The 24,455-nt window shown below is 36.9% G+C and overlaps 1 protein-coding gene across 10 annotated transcripts in view; it reads right to left on the reverse strand.

Moving 5' to 3' along the window:
- The window catches only part of WDPCP (WD repeat containing planar cell polarity effector), a 479,815-nt gene that overhangs the window by 72,139 nt on the left and 383,221 nt on the right, over positions 1-24,455 (reverse strand). Inside the window, exon 15 of one of the 10 annotated variants that reach the window (XM_021924880.2) lies at positions 3,480-4,248. The exons of the other annotated variants lie outside the window; for them this stretch is intronic. Within the exon in view, the coding sequence (XP_021780572.1) occupies positions 4,205-4,248 (44 nt within the window). The 3' untranslated portion in view covers positions 3,480-4,204. Of the gene's footprint in view, positions 1-3,479; positions 4,249-24,455 lie in introns of those variants that run through there. 10 annotated transcript variants of the gene reach the window in all.

Here is a 24,455-nt window from a genome sequence, read left to right on the forward strand (position 1 = left end):
ATACATATAGCATATGGACTCTCTCCTCCCAAAACTTTCTGTAATACATTCTGCTTGGATATGCTAGTACTATTTTAAGGATGAAAAGTGTAGTAGGTCCTTCTATTAACATACTTATTTTCCAGAATATCATTACATGGACCAATTGTACTCCTTGCTATTCATTAAGATAAAATGAAAATGTATCTCTACCAGTAAATGGAGTTCTTAGATGGTTTCATTTTCAAATGTGAAAATTAGGTTTGATTGTTCATTCTTAAAAGCAAACATTTATTGAAGGTCTATTCTGTGCAGATATCTTTACTGATTGGGGGATATAAAGACGAAGCGGACATAATTCCATCCTTAATGAGCTTACAGTGTGATAGCAGGGTGGGGAGAGGGGGCAGAAAAAAATAAACAAATAGTGACAACATAGAAGTAGAGAAGAGTCCAGGTGCTGTGACTCATGCCCGTAATCCCAGAAATTTGGGAGGCTGAGGCGGGCAGATTGCTTGAGCCAAGCAGTTCAAGACCAGCCTGGGCAACATGGCAAAACTCCATCTCTTAAAAAAAAAAAAAAAAAAAAAAAAAAAAGTAGAGGAGAAAAGTTTTTGGAAGATGCTAAAGGACATATTTTGGGTCCTTTATATTTGTAAACATGTTTAAATTGCGTTTTCCTGAATATAAAATGAAAGTAAGATCCATAGTGGCAGCAATTTAATATGGTTATAACTTTGAGAAAGGACAAGAAGAGTTAGAAAAAAAATTTATATTAACTATTTTAAATCTGATAGGCTTAGATTATAGTTATAATATGTGATTATATTTTTGAAATATAATATTGAGTGTACTCAATTCCAGGAAAGGTTCTAGATGTGATTAGTACTTTGGCACCACCTACTAAACAAAGCTTAATGTCTTAAAGTAATAAACTACAAAGAGACAGAATTTTGGTGGGGGTGGGATACAGGATGGTATAGGGAGTGGTTATAGCCTGAGTGACCTATTACTTTATAATCACTGTGTTCAGTTTGTGGAAAGGTTAAGGGTTTGGTCTGAAAGACTCTGAATTGGGTAAATTTGAATTATTGCTAGGAAGCATGAATTACCTAGAATTTTGCTTTGACTTTCTAGAACGCAGATTTTTAAACTGGGAGTCCATGTGCCAAATTCAGTTTACAGATGTTTGATCTACAATATTTAACAACTATTTTGAATTATTTACCGACACTTAAAAGTTGGCACATTTAGGTGAGCTTTCATTCTGTTTTGTGCAATGGAAGCTACCCTAATTCATTAAAAAATGGAGAGATTTAGCATAAAAATCCAGCGTTCCGGCTTTTTGAAAAGTCAGAAGATTTTGCAGTGTTTGGCCTCCATTTCCTAAGAGCCACAGTCTCCTTAATCAGAATGGCTACTGCCCACTTTAGTGGGGGCAGGCACACTCCACTTCATCCCAGTCCCCATTAAACTCTATTATTTCTGTGACATTAAGGCTGAATATCTGTTCTACTTATCAGGCTTATACTTCTAAAGGCATCAAACTACAGATCACATGGGCCAAATGCAGCCCTACATCTATTTTTTTATGGTCCACAATCTAAGAATGGTTTTTATATTTTCAAATGGTTGAAAAAAGACAAGAAAGATATATTTTTAGATGTGAAAATTATATGAAATTAAAATTTCAGTGTCCAAATAAAGTTTTATTGGAGCATAGCCACACTTGTTTGTTTACATATTGTCTAAGGCCGCTTTTGTGCTATAGTGTTGGAGTTGAGTAGTTGAGATAGAGGCCATATGACTTGAGAAGCCTAAACTATTTACTATCTGGCCCTTTAAAAAATTTGCTGAGCCTTGATGCAGAACAAAAGAAAAGCTCTCCTTACCCCCCTTTTAATTTTTTCCTTTTCTTGTCTCTTTCACTGTTTTTTTGCTATCCTATCTTAACATGTTCCTTTAGATCCAGGCTAGAATTACGTTATCAAATTCCATTTCACAGCAAGAATGAAAACAGTGAAAAACTCAGGAGACCAGGGTTCTGATCTCTGTGTTTAACTATCTGTGATCTTAGACAAGTCATTTAATCTCTCAGAGCTTCTATTTCCTCATTTGTTCAACAAAAGTGCTAAATTAGATCATCTCTAAAATATTTCTTATTTTCAATTCCATGAAGTAGACAAAAAAGAAAGAAGAGATAAGCTGGATGAATAAAAATGTAAAGGACAAAGACTAAAGAAGGATTGGGAGACTCCTGGTTGCTAGGTAGGTAGGATAGAATAATAATTGCCACCTTTATTCAGTTAGCCCATTTACATATATTATCTCTAATTCTCATAATGACCCTTTAAGGTAGGTATCATTACCCCATTTGCAGATGCAGAAACTGAGGGTCAAAGAGGTTAATTGGCTTGCTCTAAACCAATATCTATTAAGTGGCAAAAGAATCAAGGTTCATACCTGAAATGTCTGGCACAAAGCCAGTGCTCTTCCATTTCAACAAACTGCTAAAGTCAAAAGAAGAGAAGTGAGCTAAGAGAACTTATTGCTGTTATACATTTGTCTTCTGAAATAAATGGCACTGTTTCTCTGGTGATCTCATACATTATTCTTTAAACCTATCTATTCTTTTGTTGGCTTTGTGCCTTCAAAGGAGATACCCTTTCCAGTCTAAAATCTCCAAAGGATTTTCAAGGTAAAACACTTTTCAAGATGTTCAATCACATGGAAGAATGAAAATCTTTTATAATATTGTTTGTTAAACTGACAGCTCTACTTAACAGAAACCATTAAAATATTTACAAAGTAGCAGCTGCTCTTGTAAAAAAGTACAGCTTTTTGGAGGCATAAAAATGAACAAGTTGATAAGTATAAGATAAGCCATTTGGTGACTTCTTTATGTACATTGCACAATATATGGAAAATTCTGATATTTACACAGCAATTATACTGCAAAGCCTTTTAAGTTAAAAGGACACAGACTAAGAACTGAACTGTTTACAAGAATTTTCCATACTTATCTTGGAAACAATTTAGGGAACCCCCAAACATAATCCTTTAATAAGCTTTAGGTTTTAGGTGTTTTTTTTTTTTTTTTTTTTCCAAAAAAGCTTTTTTCTTAGAAGATAGTTATATATGAATGAATCTCTATTGAACTCACTTGCGTTTTATATTCTACTACAATTACAGCCAAGTTTCTTATATAAATAATTAGAAGTTGTGGGACATAGATCAAGAGAGCAAACCAATATATGTTAGCAAAAATGTTTAAAATTAACTGAACGTTTGCATTTTATGCCTTTATCTGTTGATATGACATTATTTATTTATTTAGAAACAAGGCCTTGCTCTGTTGTCCAGGCTGGAGTGCAGTGGCATGATCATAGCTCACTGCAACCTCTAACTGCTAGGCTTAAGCAATCCTCCCTAGCTCAGCCTCCTAGGTACAAGCATGAACCACCATGCCTGGCTAATTTTTAAATTACTTTTGTAGAGATGGGGTCTAACTATGTTGCCTAGGCTAGTAATTTGACATTTTATATATAAGCTAAGTGATTTTTTTTAAAGTAAACAATCATTAAAAATTTGCATTGTTGGGTAAAAATTAATTTTATCAAAATACAGCAGTCATATGTAACTTTTACAACCCAAGGTTATTTATAAGGAAAAAAATGTATATGTATGTGAAGATGGCTTTTTGCAAAATTTGAGTTAATGGAAGAATGATACTGGTCATGATCCTGTGATAACATGAGCTTGCTGATTTATTTAATGACTTCTACTTACTGGTAAGAACATTAGATTGAAAAGAAAGAAAACCTTCTGGTAGTGATTTATAAATCTGTGATATACTAATAGCTTGAGAAAACCACATACTTTCATTTTTAAATATCCCTATAAATTATGGAATTATTACAAACCTTTAAAAATGTTTTGATATTATTCTTTTTCTACCTTCAAGTTCACTTAGTTCACACTTTGTTGTCCTTCCAAATACAATATTTTCCATGCTGTTCTTAAGGAAAATAATATTTTTCCATTTTTTAAAACTAGAAAAAGGCAGGAGACTAAGATGATGATGGAGGAAGTGTTAGGATGTTCAATAAGTGTCAGCAGCTTATCAAAAGAGAAAAAAAATAGTGTTACCTTGACCCAAAAGGGTGATAACAGGCAACTTATCTTTTAGGGTAAACGTTATGAAGTCCCACACTGTTCGTCTTAGTTACTTCAAAGTGTTGATGTGATCTCTATGGAAGTTATGCCTTCCTGTGTAAGAAATATCCGCATATATATTGTTGACAATTCTTTTCATTAGAAAAATAAGCAAAACAGGAAAAATATGCAATTAATGATAATGTGTTATATTTATGTATAAAAGTTTGTTTTTAACACTGAGTTTTCCCTTCTCATCTTAGAAATCTTTGATATGAGTTGATGTGCCTATATGGAAATAAGCAGTCATTCTTTGGGGAGATGTAAATATATTGAGACCAAAGTATTTTCTAAAAATTTCATTTTCAATTATCATTACTATGTGTTGATCAATACATTGAGTTTCAGTGTCTATATATTATCAAAGCATATCACAGGAAAAAGCAGATATTTGAACCAGTTTATTCTAGCATAACTTGGTAGGAAAAGAAATTTTATTAAACAAGATCAGATTTCAGTTTTCATTGCTTGTTGCAGGTAGAAAATATAATAAATATCAGGAATCACAAAATCTGTTTATTGTATTTCAATAGTAATCAGTTGGTTTTCTATGACTAAAATGTACTGGTAGGATACTAGTTATTGCTGTTTTATTTTTACACATTTTCTCAAAAATGTATGGTAATTTTATCGTTAAATATAGGGCTAGGAAATATATAAACGACTGACTAGTCTTGATTAAATGACTTAATAGTCTTTACATTTCAAAAATCTTTTAGAGTTAGTATTTAATTTATTTTGCATTCATTCTTTACATTTTTATTGACTCAAAACTAAGATGACATTTTTATAATTGGTAGAGGAGTCAAAGGCCGATGAGCCTTTTTATTCAGTGTTTCATAGACGCAAATTTACAGACTGTCCAACTAAACTGTACTGAGTCAGGCAACAATAATTACTGATAATTATGAGATTTATTCTAGACTCTGCCATGTGATCTTAAGCAGGTCATGTAATCTCTCACATTGTTGGAAGTGGCATTTAGAAGTGGGCATCTTACATATTATTGGTAAATCAATACAGTTTACCCTTGACAACATGGGTTTGAACTGCGTGGGTCCACTTACACATGGATTTTTTTTCTTTTTACTTTTTTTTTGATTTGATTTTTTTGAGACAGGACCTCATTCTGGCATCCAGGCTGGATCACAGATCACTGCAGCCTCGAACTCCTGGGCTTAAGTGATCCTCCTGCCTCAGCCTCCCAAAGGGTTACAGGCGTGAGCCACCATGCCAGGACAGACATAGATTTTTTTTTCAACAAATATATCAAAAATAGTTTTTGGAGGTTTGTGACAATTTGAAAAACTCACAAGATGAACCACATAGGCTAAAAATATCCAAAAAAATTAAGAAAAAGGTATTTAATGAATTAAAAAAAAATGTAGATACTAGTCTAAGATAAATACAAATCTATTATAAAAAAGTTAAAATTTATCAAAATGTATACACACACTTATAGACCATACATGGAACCATTCAATCAAAAGAAATGTTAACAAACATAAAGATTGAATATTAAATCATAATCACATAAAATTAATTGTAGTACACATGCTATACTACTGTAATAATTATATAGCCACCTCCTCTTGCTATTGTGGTGGATTTGAGGTTTTTGAGTCTCTGCTTAAAATGCTGCATGATGCTAATCATCTATCCACGAGCAGTCTGTCTCTTAAGTAAATTGTGTATCATAGTAAAAAGTGATCTTTTGTGGTTCTTGTGTATTTTTCATTATTTTTAGTGCAATACCAGAAACCTTGAGTAACACTATCAATCCCCTATGAAGTACCACTAGTGATGCTGGAAGTTCTGCCAAGAAGTAGAGAAAAGTCCTGACATTACAAGAAAATGGTGAATTGCTTGATATGTACGATAGACTGGGGACCTGCAGCTGTGGTTGCTCACCATTTCAAGATAAATGAATCCAGCATAAGGACCATTCTAAAAAAGGAAAAAGAAATTCATGAAGCTGTCACTGAAGCTATGCCAGCAGGTGCTAAAATCTTGCACTTTTTGCAAAATATCCTTTTATCTTGTTTTGAAAATACAGGTTTCATGTGGGTACAGGATTCCTATGACAAAGACATATCTATAGACTATAATGATTTGAGAAAAAGTGAAGTCATTATATGACAACTTAAAGCAAAAGGAAGGTGAAGGATCTAAAGCTGGAGAATTTAATGTCAGCAAAGGATGGTCTGATAATTTTAGAAAGGTGTTTGGCTTGAAAAATATCAAGATAACAGGAGAAGCAGCTTCTGCTGACCAAGAAGCAGCAGACAAGTTGTCAGGCACCATTAAGAAAATCATTGAGGAGAAAGGATATCAACCTGAGGTGTTTAATGCAGATAAAAGTGCTTGCTTCTTGGGGAAAAAAATGCCACAAAGGACATTTATTAGTAAGGAAGACATGAGTGCCTCTGCATATGAGTAGTCAGACCATGAGGAAGAAGACATAGAAGAACCAGTGCCAGAAAACAAATTGACAGACAATCTGGCAGAAGGGTTCTGACTGTTCAAGACTGCTTTTGACTACTTCTGACACAGACTCTTCTGAAACAGGCACTGAAACTAAAGCAAACAATGGAAGAAGGATTGGTACAATATAGAAACATCTTTAGAGAAATGAAAAACAGAAATTATGGTGTATTTCCATAAAGTTACACCAAGTATGCCTACCTCTCTTGCCTCTCCTTCAACCTCCTTCATGTATTCTGCCTCTGCCACCCCAAGATAACAATACCCATCCCTCTTCTTCCTCCTTCTCAGCCTACTCAACACGAAGACAACACGGATGAAGACCTTTACAATTCACTTCCATTTAATGGTAAATATATTTTCCCTTCCTTACGATTTTTGTAATAAAATTTTCTTTCTTCTAGCTTACTTTATTGTAAGAAGATAGTATATAACATATAAAACATATGTTAATTGATTGTTTATGCTATTGATAAGGCTTCCAATCAACAGTTGGCTACTAGTAGTTAAGTTCTGGGAAAGTCAAAATTTATACATGGATTTTCTACTTCATGGGGGTGCCCCTAAACCCCCACCTTGTTCAAGGGTTAGTTGTACTTTTAAAAGGGCAATTTGGCAGTATTAATAAAAATAAAAATATTCATATTCTTTGGCCTAGAAAGCCTACCTATTGCAATATATCCTGTAAAAAATATCAATAGAATGAGCCTGAAGATATGTATAAGGGTACTTATGCAAGCTTGTGATTAAACGTACATAATTTATTAAGGAAATTTCAACATGTCTGAAACCAGTCATTATTTAGCTCCCACTTATAAGTGAGAACATGCAATATTTGTCTTTCTGTGTTTGACTTGTTTCACTTAATGGCTTCCAGTTCTATCCATGTTGCTGCAAGACCTCCTTTTCTAACTAGCCAAAGAAAGTTCTCTGGTTCTTTTCATTAGATTGGGCCCACCTGGATAATACAGAATAATTTCTCTGTAATCTTAGTTAAATCTGCAAAGTCCCTTTTGCCATGTAATGTAGCATATTCACAAGTTCTAGGGATTAGAATGTGAACATCTCTCGGGGGAGATATTTTGTCTACTATTCATTTTTAGGAAGGGTTCTCCCATTTACGGTTTATACCAGATTTCACCCATGTTTTCTTCTAGTACTTACATGGTTTCATTTGTTTACATTTAAATCCCTCATCCTTCTGGAATTTATCATGGTGTGAGGAGTGAATCCAATTTTATCATTAAAAAATCTAATACACTTACAGAAATTCCATCTATTAAAAAGCTAAAGTTCATCTTTTCTTCACTGATTTGAACTGCCTTTGTCATACACTAAATTTCCATATGGATTTTCTGCTCATTTCCATTGGGATACCAATATACTCGGTAATTTTAATTAAATAGTTTTTACAGTATGTTTAAATGTCCGTAGGGCTAGGTTCTTGTTACTATTCTTTTGTAGGATATTCCCAGATTTTTTTTTATTGGCTTTTCAAATAAATTTTACAATTAACTTGTGGACCCCAGGGAAAAATAGTCTGATGGTATTTTTATATGCATAATGTTAAATTTGTAAGTTAACTTAGGGAGGGGTGATCTGCTGTGTTGAAGGAAGAGCCTGGTGGGAGGTGATTGTATCATGGAGGCAGATTTCCCCCGCCTTGCTGTTCTACTAATAGTGAGTGAGTTCTCATGAGATCGAGTTGTTTAAAAGTGTGTGGCACCTTCACCTTTACTCTCTTCCTGCTCACTCTTCGCCTTCTGCCATGACTATAAGTTTCCTGAGGCCTCTTATCTTTGTAAATTACCCAGTCTCAGTTCTTTATAGAAGGGACTAATACCGAAAAGTGGTACTGGGAGAGGGGCATTGATATAAAGATACCTGAAAATGTGGAAGCAACTTTGGAACTGGGTAGTGAGCAGAAGTTGGAACAGTTTGGAGGGCTCAGAAAAGACAGGAAGATGAGGGAAAGTTTGTAGCTTCTTAGAGACTGGTTAAATTATTGAAGTCCAGGCTAAGGTGGTCTCAGATGGAGATGAGAAACTTACTGGAAACTGGAGTAAAGTCACTCTTGCTATGCTTTAGCAGAGACTGACAGCATTGTACCCCTGCTCTGGGGATCTGTGGAACTTTCAACTTGAGAGTCATGATTTAGGGTATATGGTGGAAGAATTTCTGAGCAGCACACCATTCAAGGTTTGGCCCAGCTGCTTCTAATAACGTGTGGTCATATGAGTGAGTAGAGATGATATGAAACTGGAACTTATATTTAAAGGGGAAGCAAAGTGTAAAAGTTTGGAAAATTTGCAGCCTAACCATGTGGTAGAAAATAAAAATCCACTTTCTGGGGAGGAATTCAAGCTGGCTGCAGAAATTTGCATAAGAGGAGCTGAATGTTAGTAAAGACAATAAGGAAAATGCCTCCAAGGCATTTCAGAGACCTTTGCAGCAGCCCTTCCTATCACAAGCCTGGAGGCCTAGGAGGGAAGAATAGTTTTGTGGGCAAAGCTCGGAGCCCTACTGCTCTGTGCAGCCTCCAGACATGGCACCCTTCATCGGGGCTGCCGCAACTCCAGCCATGGCTAAAATGAGCCAAGGTATAGCTTGCGCCATTGCTTCAGAGGGTGCAAGCCCTAAGCCTTGGTGGCTTCCATGTGGTATTAAGCCTGCAGGTGCACAGTGTAAGAGTTGAGGCTTGGGAACTTCAGCCTAGATATCAGAGGATGTATGGACAAACCTGGATGTCCAGGCAGAAGTCTGCTGCAGGGGCAGGACCCTCATTGAGAACTTCTGCTACAGCAGTGCAGACAGGAACTGTGGGGTTGGAGGCCCCCCATTTCCCCCCACAGAGTCCCCACTGGGGCACTGCCTAGTGGAGCTGTGAGAAGAGGGCCACTATCCCCCAGACCCCAGAATGGGAGATACACCAACAGCCTGTACTGTGCACTTGGAAAAACCACAGGCACTCAACAGCAGCTCATGAAAACAGCCATGGGAGCAGAGCCCTGCAGAGCCAAAGGGGCAGAACTATCCAGGGCCTTGGGAGCCCACTGCTTGTATCAGCATGTGCTCGATGTGAGACATGGAGTGAAGGGAGATTATTTTGGAGCTTTAAAACCTAATGACTGCTCTGGTGGGTTTCAGACTTGCATGGGGCCTGTAGTCCCTTTATTTTGGCTGCTTTATCCCTTTTGGAATGGGTGTATTTATCCAATACCTGTACCCCCATTGTATCTTGAAAGTAACTAACTTGTTTTTGATTTTACAGGTTCATAGGTGGAAGGGACTTGCCTTTTTTAAGATGAGAAAAGGGAAAACTCATGCATTGTTGGTGGGAATGTAATTTAGTACAACCACTATGGAGAACAGGTTGGAGGTTCCTCAAAAAACTAAAACTAGAGCTATCATGTGATTCAACAGTCCCACTGCTGGGTATCTACTCAAAAGAAGTTAAATTCGTCTATCAAAGAGATATCTGCACTCCCATATTTGTTGCAGTGTGGTTCACAGTAACCAAGACTTGGAAGCAACCTAAGTGTTCATCAGCAGATGAATGGATAAAGAAAATGTGGTATACATACACAATGGCGTACTATTCAGCCGTAAAAAAGAATGAGATCCTGTTATCTGCAACAACACGGATGGAACTGGATGAAATAAGCCAGGCACAGAAAGACAAACTTATCATGTTCTCACTTATTTATAAGAGCTAAAAATTAAAATAACTGAACTCAGACTAGAAGGATGGTTACCAGAGGCTGGGAAGGGTAGTGGGGGAGAGTGAGGAAGGTTATTGGGTAAAACAAAATGGAAAGAATGACTAAGACCTAGTATTTGCTAGCACAACAGGGTGTCTACAGTAAAAAATAATTGTACATTTAAAAATAACTAAAGGAGTATAATTGGATTATTGTAAGATAGAGAGTAGAAGGATGGTTACTAGAGCTGGGAAGGGTTATGGGGAGGTGGGGATGAGTTAAGACTTTGGGGGACTATTAGGAAGGCATGATTGTGTTTTGAAATGTGAGAAGGACATACAATATGGAAAGGACCAGGGGTTAAATGATATGGTTTGGGTCTTTGTACTCACCCAAATCTACCAAATCTAATGTCAAACTGTATTTCCCAATGTTAGAGGGGGAGCCTGGTGGGAGGTAATTGGATTATGGGGGAGGATTTCCCCCTTGCTGTTCTCATAATAGTGAATTCTCATGAGATCTGGTTGTTTAAAAGTGTGGCACCTCCACCTTCACTCTCTTCCTCCTGCTCCAGACATGTAGGACATGCCTGCTTCCTCTTTGCCTTCCACCATGATTATAAGTTTCCTGAGGGCTCTCAAGCCATGCTTCCTGTACAGCCTGCAGAACTGTGAGTCAATTAAACCTATTTTCTTTATAATTTACCCAGTCTCAGGAGGTAGTGCCTTATAGCAATGTAAGAATGGACTAATACAAAAATCATACTTGCAAACTGGAATAAACCCCTCTTGGTCATGATATAGTATTTTAAAAATATGCTTTGGATTCCACATGCTAATACTTAAAAAGTTTTTACACTGATACTCAGAGTGAGAATGATCTGCAGTACAATAGGTTTTAAGGTTTTAGATCAATGTTATACTTTATTTATAACATCCATTTTGACAATTTCCTCTCTTTTAATGCTCTAGTAAAGTTTAAGAACGATTGGGTAATCTGATTTTTACAGGTTTGGTATAATTTCGTCACTAAACTTTTTGAGCTGGGACTGTTATTGTGGAGGGAGCACTTGAAGTTTCCTATTCTCTTCTAAGGTAAATTGTCATTTAAGACTTAACCTGTAATTTTCTTAGAAATTATCCATCCAATGTAACTCTTCAAATTTATTTGCATAGAGTTATATGAAGTATTCTCTTATAATACTTAAAATTTTCTGTTTGATAATTATTTATCATTTCTATTTTGTATATTTGTGCCTTTTCCCATCCTCCAACAGCTGATTATTTTTGTGATTTATTTTTCAAGTGGCCAGATTTGGGATTTGTTATTTCTATTGTCTCTTTTCTAGATTTAATTTCTAAAAATTTTAGCATTAATTTCTGCTTTTTAAATTCAGTCCTTCCTTCTGCCATTTTTTTGAGGAGGGGACTGCTCTATTTCACAGCTTCTAAGGATTTCTGATTTTCTTAAATTTCATTTTTATTGATATAAACATTAAGTACTATACATTTTACCCTAATAACTCAATCATTTTTTATATATATAGGATTTTCTTTAGTTTTATTTTCAAGAAATTCTGCAGTTTAAGAATTATTCAACAGTATGTTTTTAAGATGCCAAATAGCAGGCCTTTTGATTGTATTTTATTAATCATTTCTCATTTTATTGCTTCCAGATCAGAGTGTATTTTTCTCTATTGTTTCTGTTCTTTGAAACTGACTTATGATTGAAGTTTCATTTGTTGCCTAAGATATGGCCAACTTTTCCTGAATGTTCCCATAAGCACCTAAAAAAAGGCATATCCTCCATTATCAGAATTCAGAGTTTACTACAGATCTAAAAGATCTACCTCATTGATTATGTTGTTTAGATTTTCTATTTCCTCCTTTTTTGTGCACTTGATTTTTCTTAAGTTGAGAGACGTACGTTAAAGTTTCCTTTTATAGTGCAGTTCTTTCTGTCTCTACTTGCAGCCCTGTAACTTCTGCTTAATGAAAGCTGTTGCTGTGTTATTAGGAGATTCCATAAAGCATTACATCTTCATTGTGAATTGTAGTATTTAGCATTATGAAAGCCCTCCTTCTGTCTCTTTTTGATCTGAATTATATACCTTTCTCAGATACCAAGACTAGGTGTCACATTTGTCTGCATCTTTGTTTATCCTTTATTTTCAACCATTCTAAATCAATCTCTCATTCTTCCTCTTCCTCCTTCCTTCCCTTGTCTGTGTATCTATCTGTGTATCTGATATTCAGCATAGTTTTAGATTTTGCTTTGTTACTAATCTGAACTTTTTATAAGTGAGTTCAGCCCATTTACATTCATTGATAAGATGAATGTTTATATCTGGTCTCAAATTTGTCATATTGTTTCACTGTACACACATACAGAGTCTGTACTGTCTGCCTTATTTGGGGTGCGTGCGAGTGTGTGTGTATAAACTTTTAATACTTAGTAGTTTGTATTTATTCCAATAATTGCATTTATATTGGTATCTTTATATAATACCATTGGCACCTGTCACTTTTTTATTAATTTGTTTTTAATTTTTGTGAGTATATAGTATGTATAGATCTTTATGGAGTATATGAGATATTCTGAAACAGGCATGCAATGTATAATAATCACATCGTGGAAATGGGGTATCCATCACCTCAGGTATTTATCCTTTCTGTTACAATCTAGTTATACCCTTTTAGTCATTTTAAAGTGTACAATTAAATTATTATTGACTAAAGTCACCCTGTTGTGCTGTCAAATACTATGTCTTATTCATTATTTCTAACTATCTTTTTTTGGTATCTGTTAACCATCTCCACCTCCCCAGCTCTGGTAACCATCCTTCTATTCTCTATTTTACAAACAGTCCAATTATACTCTTTTAGTTATTTTAAAATGTAAAACTATTTTTTACCATAGACACCCTGTTGTGCTAGCAAATACTAGGTCTTATTCATTCTATTTTGTTGTACGCAGCAACCACCCTCACTTCCCCACTACCTCCCCCATTATTCTTCCCAGCCTCTGGTAGCCATCCTTCTATGCTATCTGAGTTCAATTATTTTAATTTTTAGCTCTTACAAATGAGAACATGAGAAGTTTGTCTTTCTGTGCCTGGCTTATTTCATCCAGTTCCATCTGTGTTGTTGCAGATAACAGGATCTCATTCTTTTTTATGGCTGAATAGTACACCATTGTGTATATATACATTTTCTTTATCCATTCATCTGCTGATGAACACTTAGGTTACTTCCAAGTCTTGGCTACTGTGAACCACACTGCAACAAACATGGGAGTGCAGATATCTCTTTGATAGACTAATTTACCTTCTTTTGAGTAGATACAACAGCAGTGGGATTGTTGAATCAGATGGTAGCTCTAGTTTCAGTTTTTTGAGGAACCTCCAACCTGTTCTCCATAGTGGTTGTATTAAATTACATTCCCACCAACAGTGTATGAGTTTTCCCTTTTCTCCACATCCTCACCAGCTTTTCTTATTACCTGTCTTTTGGATAATAGCCATTTTAATTGGGGTGAGATGATATCCCATTGTAGTTTTGATTTGTATTTCTCTGGTGATCAGTGATGTTGAGCACATTTTTATATGCCTGTTTGCCATTTGTATATATATTTTTTTCCCAGACAGAGTCTCGCTCTTGTCACCCAGGCTGGAGTGCAATGGCACAGTCTCGGCTCACTGCAACCTCCACCTCCCAGGTTCAAGCAATTTTCTTGCCTCAGCCTCTGGAGTAGCTGGGATTACAGGCACCTGCCACCATGCCTGGCTAATTTTTGTGTTTTTAGTTGAGACAGGGTTTCACCATGTTGGCCAGGCTGCTATCAAACTCCTGACCTCAGGTAATCTGCCCACCTCAGCCTCCCAAAGTGTTGGGATTAAAGGCATGAGCCACTGTGCCTGGCTTGTATGTCTTCCTTTGAGAAATGTCTATTTAAGTCTTTAGCTCATTTTAAAATAGGATTATTACATGTTTTTTCTCTACAGAGTTGTTTAAATTCCTTATACATTCTGGTTATTAATCCCTTGTCAGGTGGCTAGTTTGCGGTATTTTCCCTCATTCTCTGGCTTGTCTCTTCACTTTGTGGATTGTTTCCTTTGCTGTGTAGAAGCTTTTAAACCTGATATGATCCCATTTGTCCATTTTTGCTTTAGTTACCTGTGCTTGTGGGGTATTACTTAAGAAGTTTCTACCCAGACCAATGCCCTGGAGCATTTCCCCAATATTTTCTTGTATTAGTTTGAGGTTGTAGATTTAAGTCTTTAGTCATTTCAATTTGATTTTTGTATATGGCAAGAGATATGGGTGTAGTTTCATTCTTCTACATATGGATATCCAGTTTTCCCAGTACCGTTTATTGAAGAGACTATCTTTTCCCCAGTGTATGCTCTTGTCACCTTTGTTGACAATGAGTTCACTGGAGGTGTGTGGATTTGTTTCTGGTTAGCTGTTTTGTTCCATTGGTCTGCATGTCTATTTTTATGCCGGTACCATGTTGTTTTGGTTACTACTGCTCTGTAGTATAATTTTAAGTAAGGTAATATGATACTTTTTGCTTAGGATTGCTTTGGCTACTCTATGTCTTTTGTGGTTCCATGTAAATTTTAGGGTTTTTTTTTTTTTCTTTTTTTCTATTTCTGTGAAGAATGTCAGTGGTATTTTGATATGGATTGCATTGAATATGTAGATTGTTTTGGTAGTATGGACATTTTATCAATATTGATTCTTCCAGTCCACAAACATGGAATATCTTTCCAACTTTTTGGTGTTCTCTTCAATTTCTTTCATCAGTGTTTTATAGTTTTCATTATACAGATTTTTCACTTCTTTGGTTAAGTTAATTCCTAGGTATTTTATTTTATTTGTGGCTATTGTAAATGGGATTACTTTTAAAATTTCTTCTTCACATTGTTCACTGTTGGTATATAGAAATGCCACTGATTTTTGTAGGTTGATTTTGTAACCCGCAGCCGCACTGAATTTATCAGTTCTCACAGTTCTTTTGTGTGGATTCTTCACATTTTTTCAAGTATAAGATTATAGCATCTGCAAACCAGGACAGTTTGACTTCTTCCTTTCCAGTATGGATGCCCTTTATTTCTTTCTCTTGTCTAATTGCTCTTGCTAAGACCTCCAGTACTATGTTGAATAACAGTGGTGAAAGCAGGCATCCTTGCTGTGTCCGCATTCTAGAGGAAATGCTTTCAGTTTTTTCTCATTCAGTATGTTACCAGCTGTGGGTCTGTCATATATGGCTTTTATTAAGCTGAGGTATATTCTTTCTACACCATTTTTGATGGTTTTTAATCCTGAAGTGATGTTGAATTTTATCAAATGCTTTTTTAGCATCAAATGAAAATGGTCATATGGTTTTTGTCTTTCATTCTGTTGCTATGATACATCACATTCATTGATCTGCATATTTTGAACCATCCTTTCCTCCCAGGAATAAATTTCACTAGGTCATGATGAATGCTCTTTTTAATGTATTGTTGAATTTGGTTTGCTAGTATTTTGTTGAGGATTTTTGCATCAATATTCATCAGAGATATTTACCAGTCATTTTCTTTTTTTCCTGTCATTTTTAGAGGAGTACTATCTGTTGGTTCTCTACTATGAGCATTACAGGAATTAGTAACCAATTTCCCCCTTTATCCTTCTTCTCTCCCAGTGTCAGATATGAAGTAATATACTTTTCATTTCTAGCCAGCATCTGTAAGAAAGTCCTTTATTTATTTTATTTTTTTCCTTTTCTTGGAGACAGGGTCGCACTCTGTCATCCAGACTGGAGCTCAGTGGCTCATGGTTCACTGCAGCCTTGACCTCCTGGACTCAAGCAATCCTCCCACATCAGCCACCTGAGAAGCTGGGAGTATAGGAGTATGCCACCATGCCTGGCTAATTTTTGTACTTTCTATAGAGGTGGAGTTTTGCCATGTTACGCAGGCTGGGCTCAAGTGATCCTCCTGTCTCAGCATCCCACTTACTATATTTTTATTCTACTCTTCTTATTCTCCCTATATTTTTATTTGTTTTGGGTTGTATCATTATCTCACTTTAACTATCATTTAGGTTTTTTTTTTTTTTTAATTTACTTACAAGCTAATAGTTTTTTATTTATTGTGGTAAAAAACACATAAGAAAACTTACTATCTTAACCATTTTTAAGTGAATACTTCAGTAGTGTTGAGTATACTCACGTCGATGGGCAACAGATTGCTTGAACTTTTTAATCTTGCAAAACTGAAACCCATTAAACACTAATTCTCCTCCTCCCTTTTCTCCAGCTCTTGACAACCACCACTTTGTTTCTATGTGTTATGACCACTTTAGCTACTTCATATGAGTGGAATCATATAGTATTTACCCTTTTGTGACTGGCTTCATCAGTTAGTTTTAAATGTAGATATATTTATTATGCTTATCACTAGTCCTTACATAGAAGTCTCAAGTCATGTTGGCTGTTTGAATCTCATTATCCAATAGATTTCCTACTAGTGGCTCATGGAAATAATAGTGATATGGTTTGGCTCTGTGTCCTTACCCAAATCTCATGTCAAACTCATGACAGTGAGTTCTCATAAGACTTGGTTGTTTCTGTAGCACCTCCCCCTTCACTCTCTTTCTCCCTCTCCACCATGTGAAGAAGGCGCTTGCTTCCCCTTCACCCTTCCACCCTGACGTAAGTTTCCTGAGGCCTCCCCAGCCATGCCTTCTGTACAGCATGCAGAACTATGAGTCAATTAAACCTCTTTTCTTAATAAATTACCCAGGCTCTAGTAGTTCTTTATAGCAATGTGAGAATGGACCTAATGCAAATAGGTTGTTTTGGCTCACCTTTTTCTTGAGTATCTTAAATATATTTTTGCATTGTGTTCTGATATAAAGTGTTGCTGAGAAAAAGTGATCATAATCCATTTTCATTCATTTATGAGAACCTGGTATTTTCGTCTAAATGCTCAACGGATTTCATTAGAACATGTCTTGATGTCGACCAACCTGGGCTGGTGTTTCCAGGTTATGATGTGCTCTTTCATTACTACTATAAAGTATTTTTCTATTTCAGGAAATTTTTCTTAAGAGTTTTTCAGGATGCTGCTGTATTGCATTGGTTTTTCTTCTCTAGGAATTCTTATTTTATGTATGTTGGATCTTCTTTGCCTATGATCTTTCTCTAGCACTTTTTCTTGAGTCAATTTTCATTTATCTTTGATTTTTAAGTATTTCCTCTTTTAAATTCTCTAGTTATCATAAACAATTGTGTTTAGTGTTGTGATCCTTCTAAGTTCATTTCTAAAATGATTTTTTCTTTTGTTTCTTATTCTTTCATTCTCTAAAAAAATCTTCCTTAATCACCTCTGAGTTTATTATCCTTATTTACATTATTCTTTCATAACTTATATCACTGTATTTAAGATTATTTTAAAATACTGGGGTCAATTCTCATCTATTTGTGGGCATGTCTTTCTAGAGTGCTTTCATTATTGATAGGGAAATTACTCTTATTCTGTTTTTCAAATGCTGCTTTGTATGGGATGTGATTGCAACTCTTTGTTCTTGTTCATTTTTATGGAAAACTGGCTTTTCTGTAGTTTTAAGGGGATGAGTGTGCCAAGAAAGCTTTCTTATCTGCATAGGTCTGGAGCTTCTGAGTTTGTTGTGTTCATCACATAGACAAAAATATGGTCTTCTATTTTACCCCTTTAATTTCTACATTCTTTTTCCTATGCCCCCATTGTGCTTGGTGTGCTCAATTTGGACTCTACTCTCAAGTGTTTCTCCTAAGTTTTGGGATTTATCTAGAAAGATTATTTTGATTTGTTAGTCTTATGCATTTATAGGATCCTGAATCTAGATCATCCCATCACTACCATACCTCCTACAGTTTTCTTGTATCCACAAATTGGAATCTACAGAATCATCTCTGTTTTCTGCTGTGGTTCTGAGAATGACTTCACAAAATCTTCCAATTAGTAGTTGAATTTTTCATCTGTCTGGCCCATTAGAAGTCCCCCTACCTTCCATGTGTTTCTCCCATGAAAGTGTTGTTGTTGTTATTTTTGTTTGTGTGAGGCTCTGCTTTCATGGTCTATATTTATACTGAAAATCAAGATCAAGTCAGCTTTTCCCTTCTGCTCCATAGGAGGTTTATACCCTACCTGAGCTTGCCATGGGACACCTACATTATTGTTTCATAGGTATACCCGCCCCCGCGATCCCCCCCAGTTTAACTCCCAATTTGGCTCTGGCAAGGGTTGCGTCTGGCTGGTGTGACTGGGTGCTTACAGCTGGAAGTAACAGCCCATTAGAGCTCACTTTCTACTCTCCCCATACTGGGCCAGTAAAAAACAAAAACAAAAACAGTAAGAATAGTGATATATTTCACAGGCAGCCCAGAAGGCTGTCTCTATCCCACTCCCTCACAGGGGTGCCTCTAATTATTTTACTTTTTGTGATTGTAGAATTGCATAATACTTTATTCTATAAAATATAATAAAATAAGTGTTCTCCCTCCCACTTATTGTTCACCTTTCATAGCTGCTTCTGCCATATTTATTCCCTTGGCTGAGGTTTCACTAGATAGTAGGTAGGGACAGTGGGGATCTTGATCATCCATTCATGCATGTCACTAATTAAATGACCAAGCTTTTGGGTTCCTTAAGAGACTTATAGTTGTTACTGCCACTTACCTGAGCCTCACTGAATATTTTCATGTTGACCTTCAGAGGACTGCAAAGAAATCACATTGCCTCAGCACCCACTGTGGACCCTCTAGACCTCATGAAGTTTTTAGTGGGTCCTGTAGCTGTTGGTGATTTATCCCTATCCACTTATGTTTTGGGGTTTATAAGAATATGTTGTCACTAAAGTTTGTTGTAGATGCTGTCCATGGATATTGGCATTCATTATTGTAGTTGCTCTTTCTGTTAAGAGAGGTTCCAGGGGATTAAAATACTTCAATGACAGCATCTTCTTAGAATTATCTAGCAGCACTGATTTTACTAAAAACAGGGAATGACTCAAACACCCACTAATTGGGTACTGATAAAATTGTAATATATTCATACAATTGAATAATATAGCTATAAAAAAGAGAAGGGGGTCAGTCTACATATACTGACATATAGCTTTCCAAAATTGTTCTGTTAAATTTTTTAAAAGTCATGTTGCAAAACTGGAAGCCTGATTATATTTTGTTAAAAATATGTGAAAGGGGAAAAGCTAGAAAACACATACTATGTTAAGATTCCTTTTCTGGTTGGTGGCATGATACAGATCTCTTAACTTCTAAATGTTTGAGTTTTATGTAATGTGAATGTATTAACTTGTCATTAGAAAGAAGAGTATATTTTGAAAACAATGGCTATGCTATAAAATTAAGATAAAAGTAATATACATATAAAATTATAAATGTTATATATTTACAGAATATACATAAGTAATTGCAAACCTAATATGGACTGTTTAGTTTATAACAGTTAACATTATTTGCCACTGAAGAGAAGACTGGATGACTACAGAACAAGTTTGGCAGTAGACACTTTCACTAGAAACCTTTGGAATTCTGAGCCATGTTTGTATTTATTATTCAAAAAATTAAATGTAATTTAAAATTAAAAATTTTCACAGACTAAAACTTCTTTGGTGTAATTAATTTACACAAATTAAAATTTTTTAAAATAAAAATGAGTGTAAATTAACTTTACACAAATTTAAAACTCATTTAAAATAGTTAATGTAGGAGGAGGTGACAAAATGGCCGAATAGGAATAGCTCCAGTCTACAGCTCCCAGCGTGAGCGATGCACAAGACAGGTGATTTCTGCATTTCCAACTGAGGTAACGGGTTCATCTCACGGGGGCTTGTCAGAGAGTGGGGGCACGACAGTGGGTGCAGCCCACTGAGCGTGAGCCAAAACAGGGCAAGGCATCGCCTCACTTGGGAACTGCAAGGGGTCAGGGAATTCCCATTCCTAGCCAAGGGAAGCAGTGAGGTGATGGAGGGCACCGGAAAATCAGGTCACTCACACCCTAATACTGCACTTTTACAATGGTCTTAGCAAACGGCACACAAGGAGATTATATCCAGCACCTGACCCAGAGGGTCCCAGGCCCAAGGAGCCTTGCTCATTGCTAGCACAGCAGTCTGAGATCAAACTGCAACGTGGCAATGAGGCTGGGGTGCCGGGGGGGCACCCACCACTGTTGAGGCTTGAGTAGGTAAACAAAGCCACTGGGAAGCTTGAACTGGATGGAGCCCACTGCAGCTCAAGGAGGCTTGCCAGCCTCTATAAACTCCACCTCTAGGGTCATGGCATAGCCGAACAAAAGGCAACAGAAACCTCTGCAGACTTAAATGTCCATGTCTGACAGCTTTGAAGAGAGTAGTGGTTCTCCCAGCAAGGAGTTTGAGATCTGAAAACGGACAGACTGCCTCCTCAAGTGGGTCCCTGACCCCCGAGTAGCCTAACTGGGAAGCACCCTCCAGTAGGGGCCAACTAACACCTCACACGGCCGGGTACCCCTTTGAGACGACGCTTCCAGAGGAACGATCAGGCAGCAGCATTTGCTGTTCAGCAATATTCGCTGTTCTGCAGCCTCCACTGGTGATACCCAGGCAAACAGGGTCTGGAGTGGACCTCCAGCAAACTCCAACAGACCTGCAGCTGAGGGTCCTCACTGTTAGAAGGAAAACTAACAAACAGAAAGGACACCCACACCAAAACCCCATCTGTACGTCACCATCATCAAAGACCAAAGGTAGATAAAACCACAAAGATGGGGAAAAAACAGACCAGAAAAGCTGAAAATTCTAAAAATCAGAGTGCCTCTCCCCTTCCATGGGAAGGCAGCTCCTCGCCAGCAATGGAACAAAGCTGGACAGAGAATGACCTTGACGAGTTGAGAGAAGGAGGCTTCAGACGATCGGTAATTACAAACTTCTCCAAGCTAAAGGAAGATGTTTGAACCCATTGCAAAGAAACTAAAAACCTTGAAAGAATATTGGAGGAATGGCTAACTAGAATAAACAGTGTGGAGAAGACCTTAAATGACCTGATGGAGCTGAAACCCATGGCACGAGAACTACGTGACACATGCACGAGCTTCAGTAGCTGATTCGATCAACTGGAAGAAAGGGTATCAGTGACTGAAGATCAAATGAATGAAATGAAGCAAGAAGAGAAGTTTAGAGAAAAAAGAGTAAAAAGAAATGGACAAAGCCTCCAAGAAATATGGCACTGTGAGAAAAGACCAAACCTACATCTGATTGGTGTACCTGAAAGTGACGGGGAGAATGGAACCAAGTTGGAAAACGCCCTTCAGGATATTATCCAGGAGAACTTCCCCAACCTAGCAAGGCAGGCCAACATTCAAATTCAGGAAATACAGAGAACACCACAAAGATACTCCTCGAGAAGAGCAACTCCAAGACACATAATTGTCAGATTCACCAAAGTTGAAACGAAGGAAAAAATCTTAAGGGCAGCCAGAGAGAAAGGTCGGGTTACTCACAAAGGGAAGCCCATCAGACTAACAGCAGATCTCTCAGCAGAAACTCTACAAGTCAGAAGAGAGGGGGGGCCAATATTCAACATTCTTAAAGAAAAGAATTTTCAACCCAGAATTTTATATCCAGCCAAACTAAGCTTCCTAATAAGTGAAGGAGAAATAAAATCCTTTACAGACAAGCAAATGCTGAGAGATTTTGTCTGCCCTACAAGAGCTCCTGAAGGAAGCACTAAACATGGAAAGGAACAACCAGTACCACCCACTGCAAAAACATGCCAAATTTTAAAGACCTTCGATGCTAGGAAGAAACTGCATCAGCTAACGAGCAAAATAACCAGATAACATCATAATGACAGGATCAAATTCACACATAACAATATTAACCTTAAATATAAATGGGCTAAATGTTCCAATTAAAAGACACAGACTGGCAAATTGGATACAGTCAAGACCCATCAGTGTGCTGTATTCAGGGAGACCCATCTCACGTGCAGAGACACACATAGGCTCAAAATAAAGGGATGGAGGAAGATCTACCAAGCAAATGGAAAACAAAACAAAACAAAAAAAACAGGGACTGCCATCCTACTCTCTGATAAAACAGACTTTAAACCGACAAAGATCAGAAGAGACAAAGAAGGCCATTACATAATGGTAAATGGATCAATTCAACAAGAAGAGCTAACTATCCTAAATATATATGCACCCAACACAGGAGCACCCAGATTCATAAAGCAAGTCCTTAGAGACCTACAAAGAGACTTAGACTCCCATACAATAATCATGGGAGACTTTAACACCTCACTGTCAACATTAGACAGAGCCACGAGACAGAAAGTTAACAAGGATATCCAGGAATTGAACTCAGCTCTGCAGCAAGCAGACCTAATAGGCATCTACAGAACTCTCCACCCCAAATCAACAGAATATACATTCTTCTCAGCACCGCATCGCACTTATTCCAAAATTGACCACATACTTGGAGGTAAAGCACTCCTCAGCAAATGTAAAAGAACAGAAATTATAACAAACTGTCTCTCAGACCACAGTGCAATCAAACTAGAACTCAGGATTAAGAAACTCACTCAAAACTGCTCAACTACATGGAAACTGAACAACCTGCTCCTGAATGTCTACTGGGTACATAACAAAATGAAGGCAGAAATAAAGATGTTCTTTGAAACCAGTGAGAACAAAGATACAACATACCAGAATCTCTGGGACACATTTAAAGCAGTGTGTAGAGGGAAACTTATAGCACTAAATGCCCACAAGAGAAAGCAGGAAAGATCTAAAATTGACACCCTAACATCACAATTAAAAGAACTAGAGAAGCAAGAGCAAACACATTCAAAAGCTAGCAGAAGGCAAGAATTAACTAAGATCAGAGCAGAACTGAAGGAGACAGAGACACAAAACAACCCTTCAAAAAATCTATGAATCCAGTAGCTGGTTTTTTGAAAAGATCAACAAAATTGATAGACTGCTAGCAAGACTAATAAGGAAGAAAAGAGAGAAGAATCAAATAGACGCAATAAAAAATGATAAAGGGGATATCACCACCGATCCTACAGAGATACAAACTACCGTCAGAGAATACTATAAACACCTCTACACAAATAAACAAGAAAATCTAGAAGAAATGGATAAATTCATGGACACATACACCCTCCCAAGATTAAACCAGGAAGAAGTTGAATCCCTGAATAGACCAATAACAGGATCTTAAATTGAGGCAATAATTAATAGCCTACCAACCAAAAAAAGTCCAGGACCAGACGGATTCACAGCCGAATTCTACCAGAGGTACAAAGAGGAGCTGGTACCATTCCTTTTGAAACTATTCCAATCAATAGAAAAAGAGGGAATCCTCCCTAACTCATTTTGTGAGTCCAGCATCATCCTGATACCAAAGCCTGGCAGAGACACACACACAAAAAAGAATTTTAGACCAATATCCCAGATGAACATTCATGCAAAAATCCTCAATAGAATACTGGCAAACCGAATCCAGCAGCACATCAAAAAGCTTATCCACCATGATCAAGTGGGCTTCATCCCTGGGATGCAAGGCTGGTTCAACATGCGCAAATCGATAAATGTAATCCATCGTATAAACAGAACCAAAGACAAAAACCACACGATTATCTCAATAGATGCAGAAAAGGCCTTTGACAAAATTCAACAGCCCTTCATGCTAAAAACTCTCAGTAAACTACGTAGTGATGGGACGTATCTCAAAATAATAAGAGCTATCTATGACAAACCCACATCCTGAATGGGCAAAAACTGGAAGCATTCCCCTTGAAAACTGGCACAAGACAGGGATGCCCTCTCCCACCACTCCTATTCAACATAGTGTTGGAAGTTCTTGCCAGGGCAATCAGGCAGGAGAAAGAAATGAAGGGTATTCAATTAGGAAAAGAGGAAGTCAAATTGTCCCTGTTTGCAGATGACATGACTGTATATTTAGACAACCCTATCGTCTCAGCCCCAAATCTCTTTCAGCTGATAAGCAACTTCGGCAAAGTCTCAGGATACAAAATCAA

Source organism: Papio anubis, chromosome 14 (assembly GCF_008728515.1).
Source record: "Papio anubis isolate 15944 chromosome 14, Panubis1.0, whole genome shotgun sequence".
Lineage (NCBI taxonomy): Eukaryota > Metazoa > Chordata > Mammalia > Primates > Cercopithecidae > Papio > Papio anubis.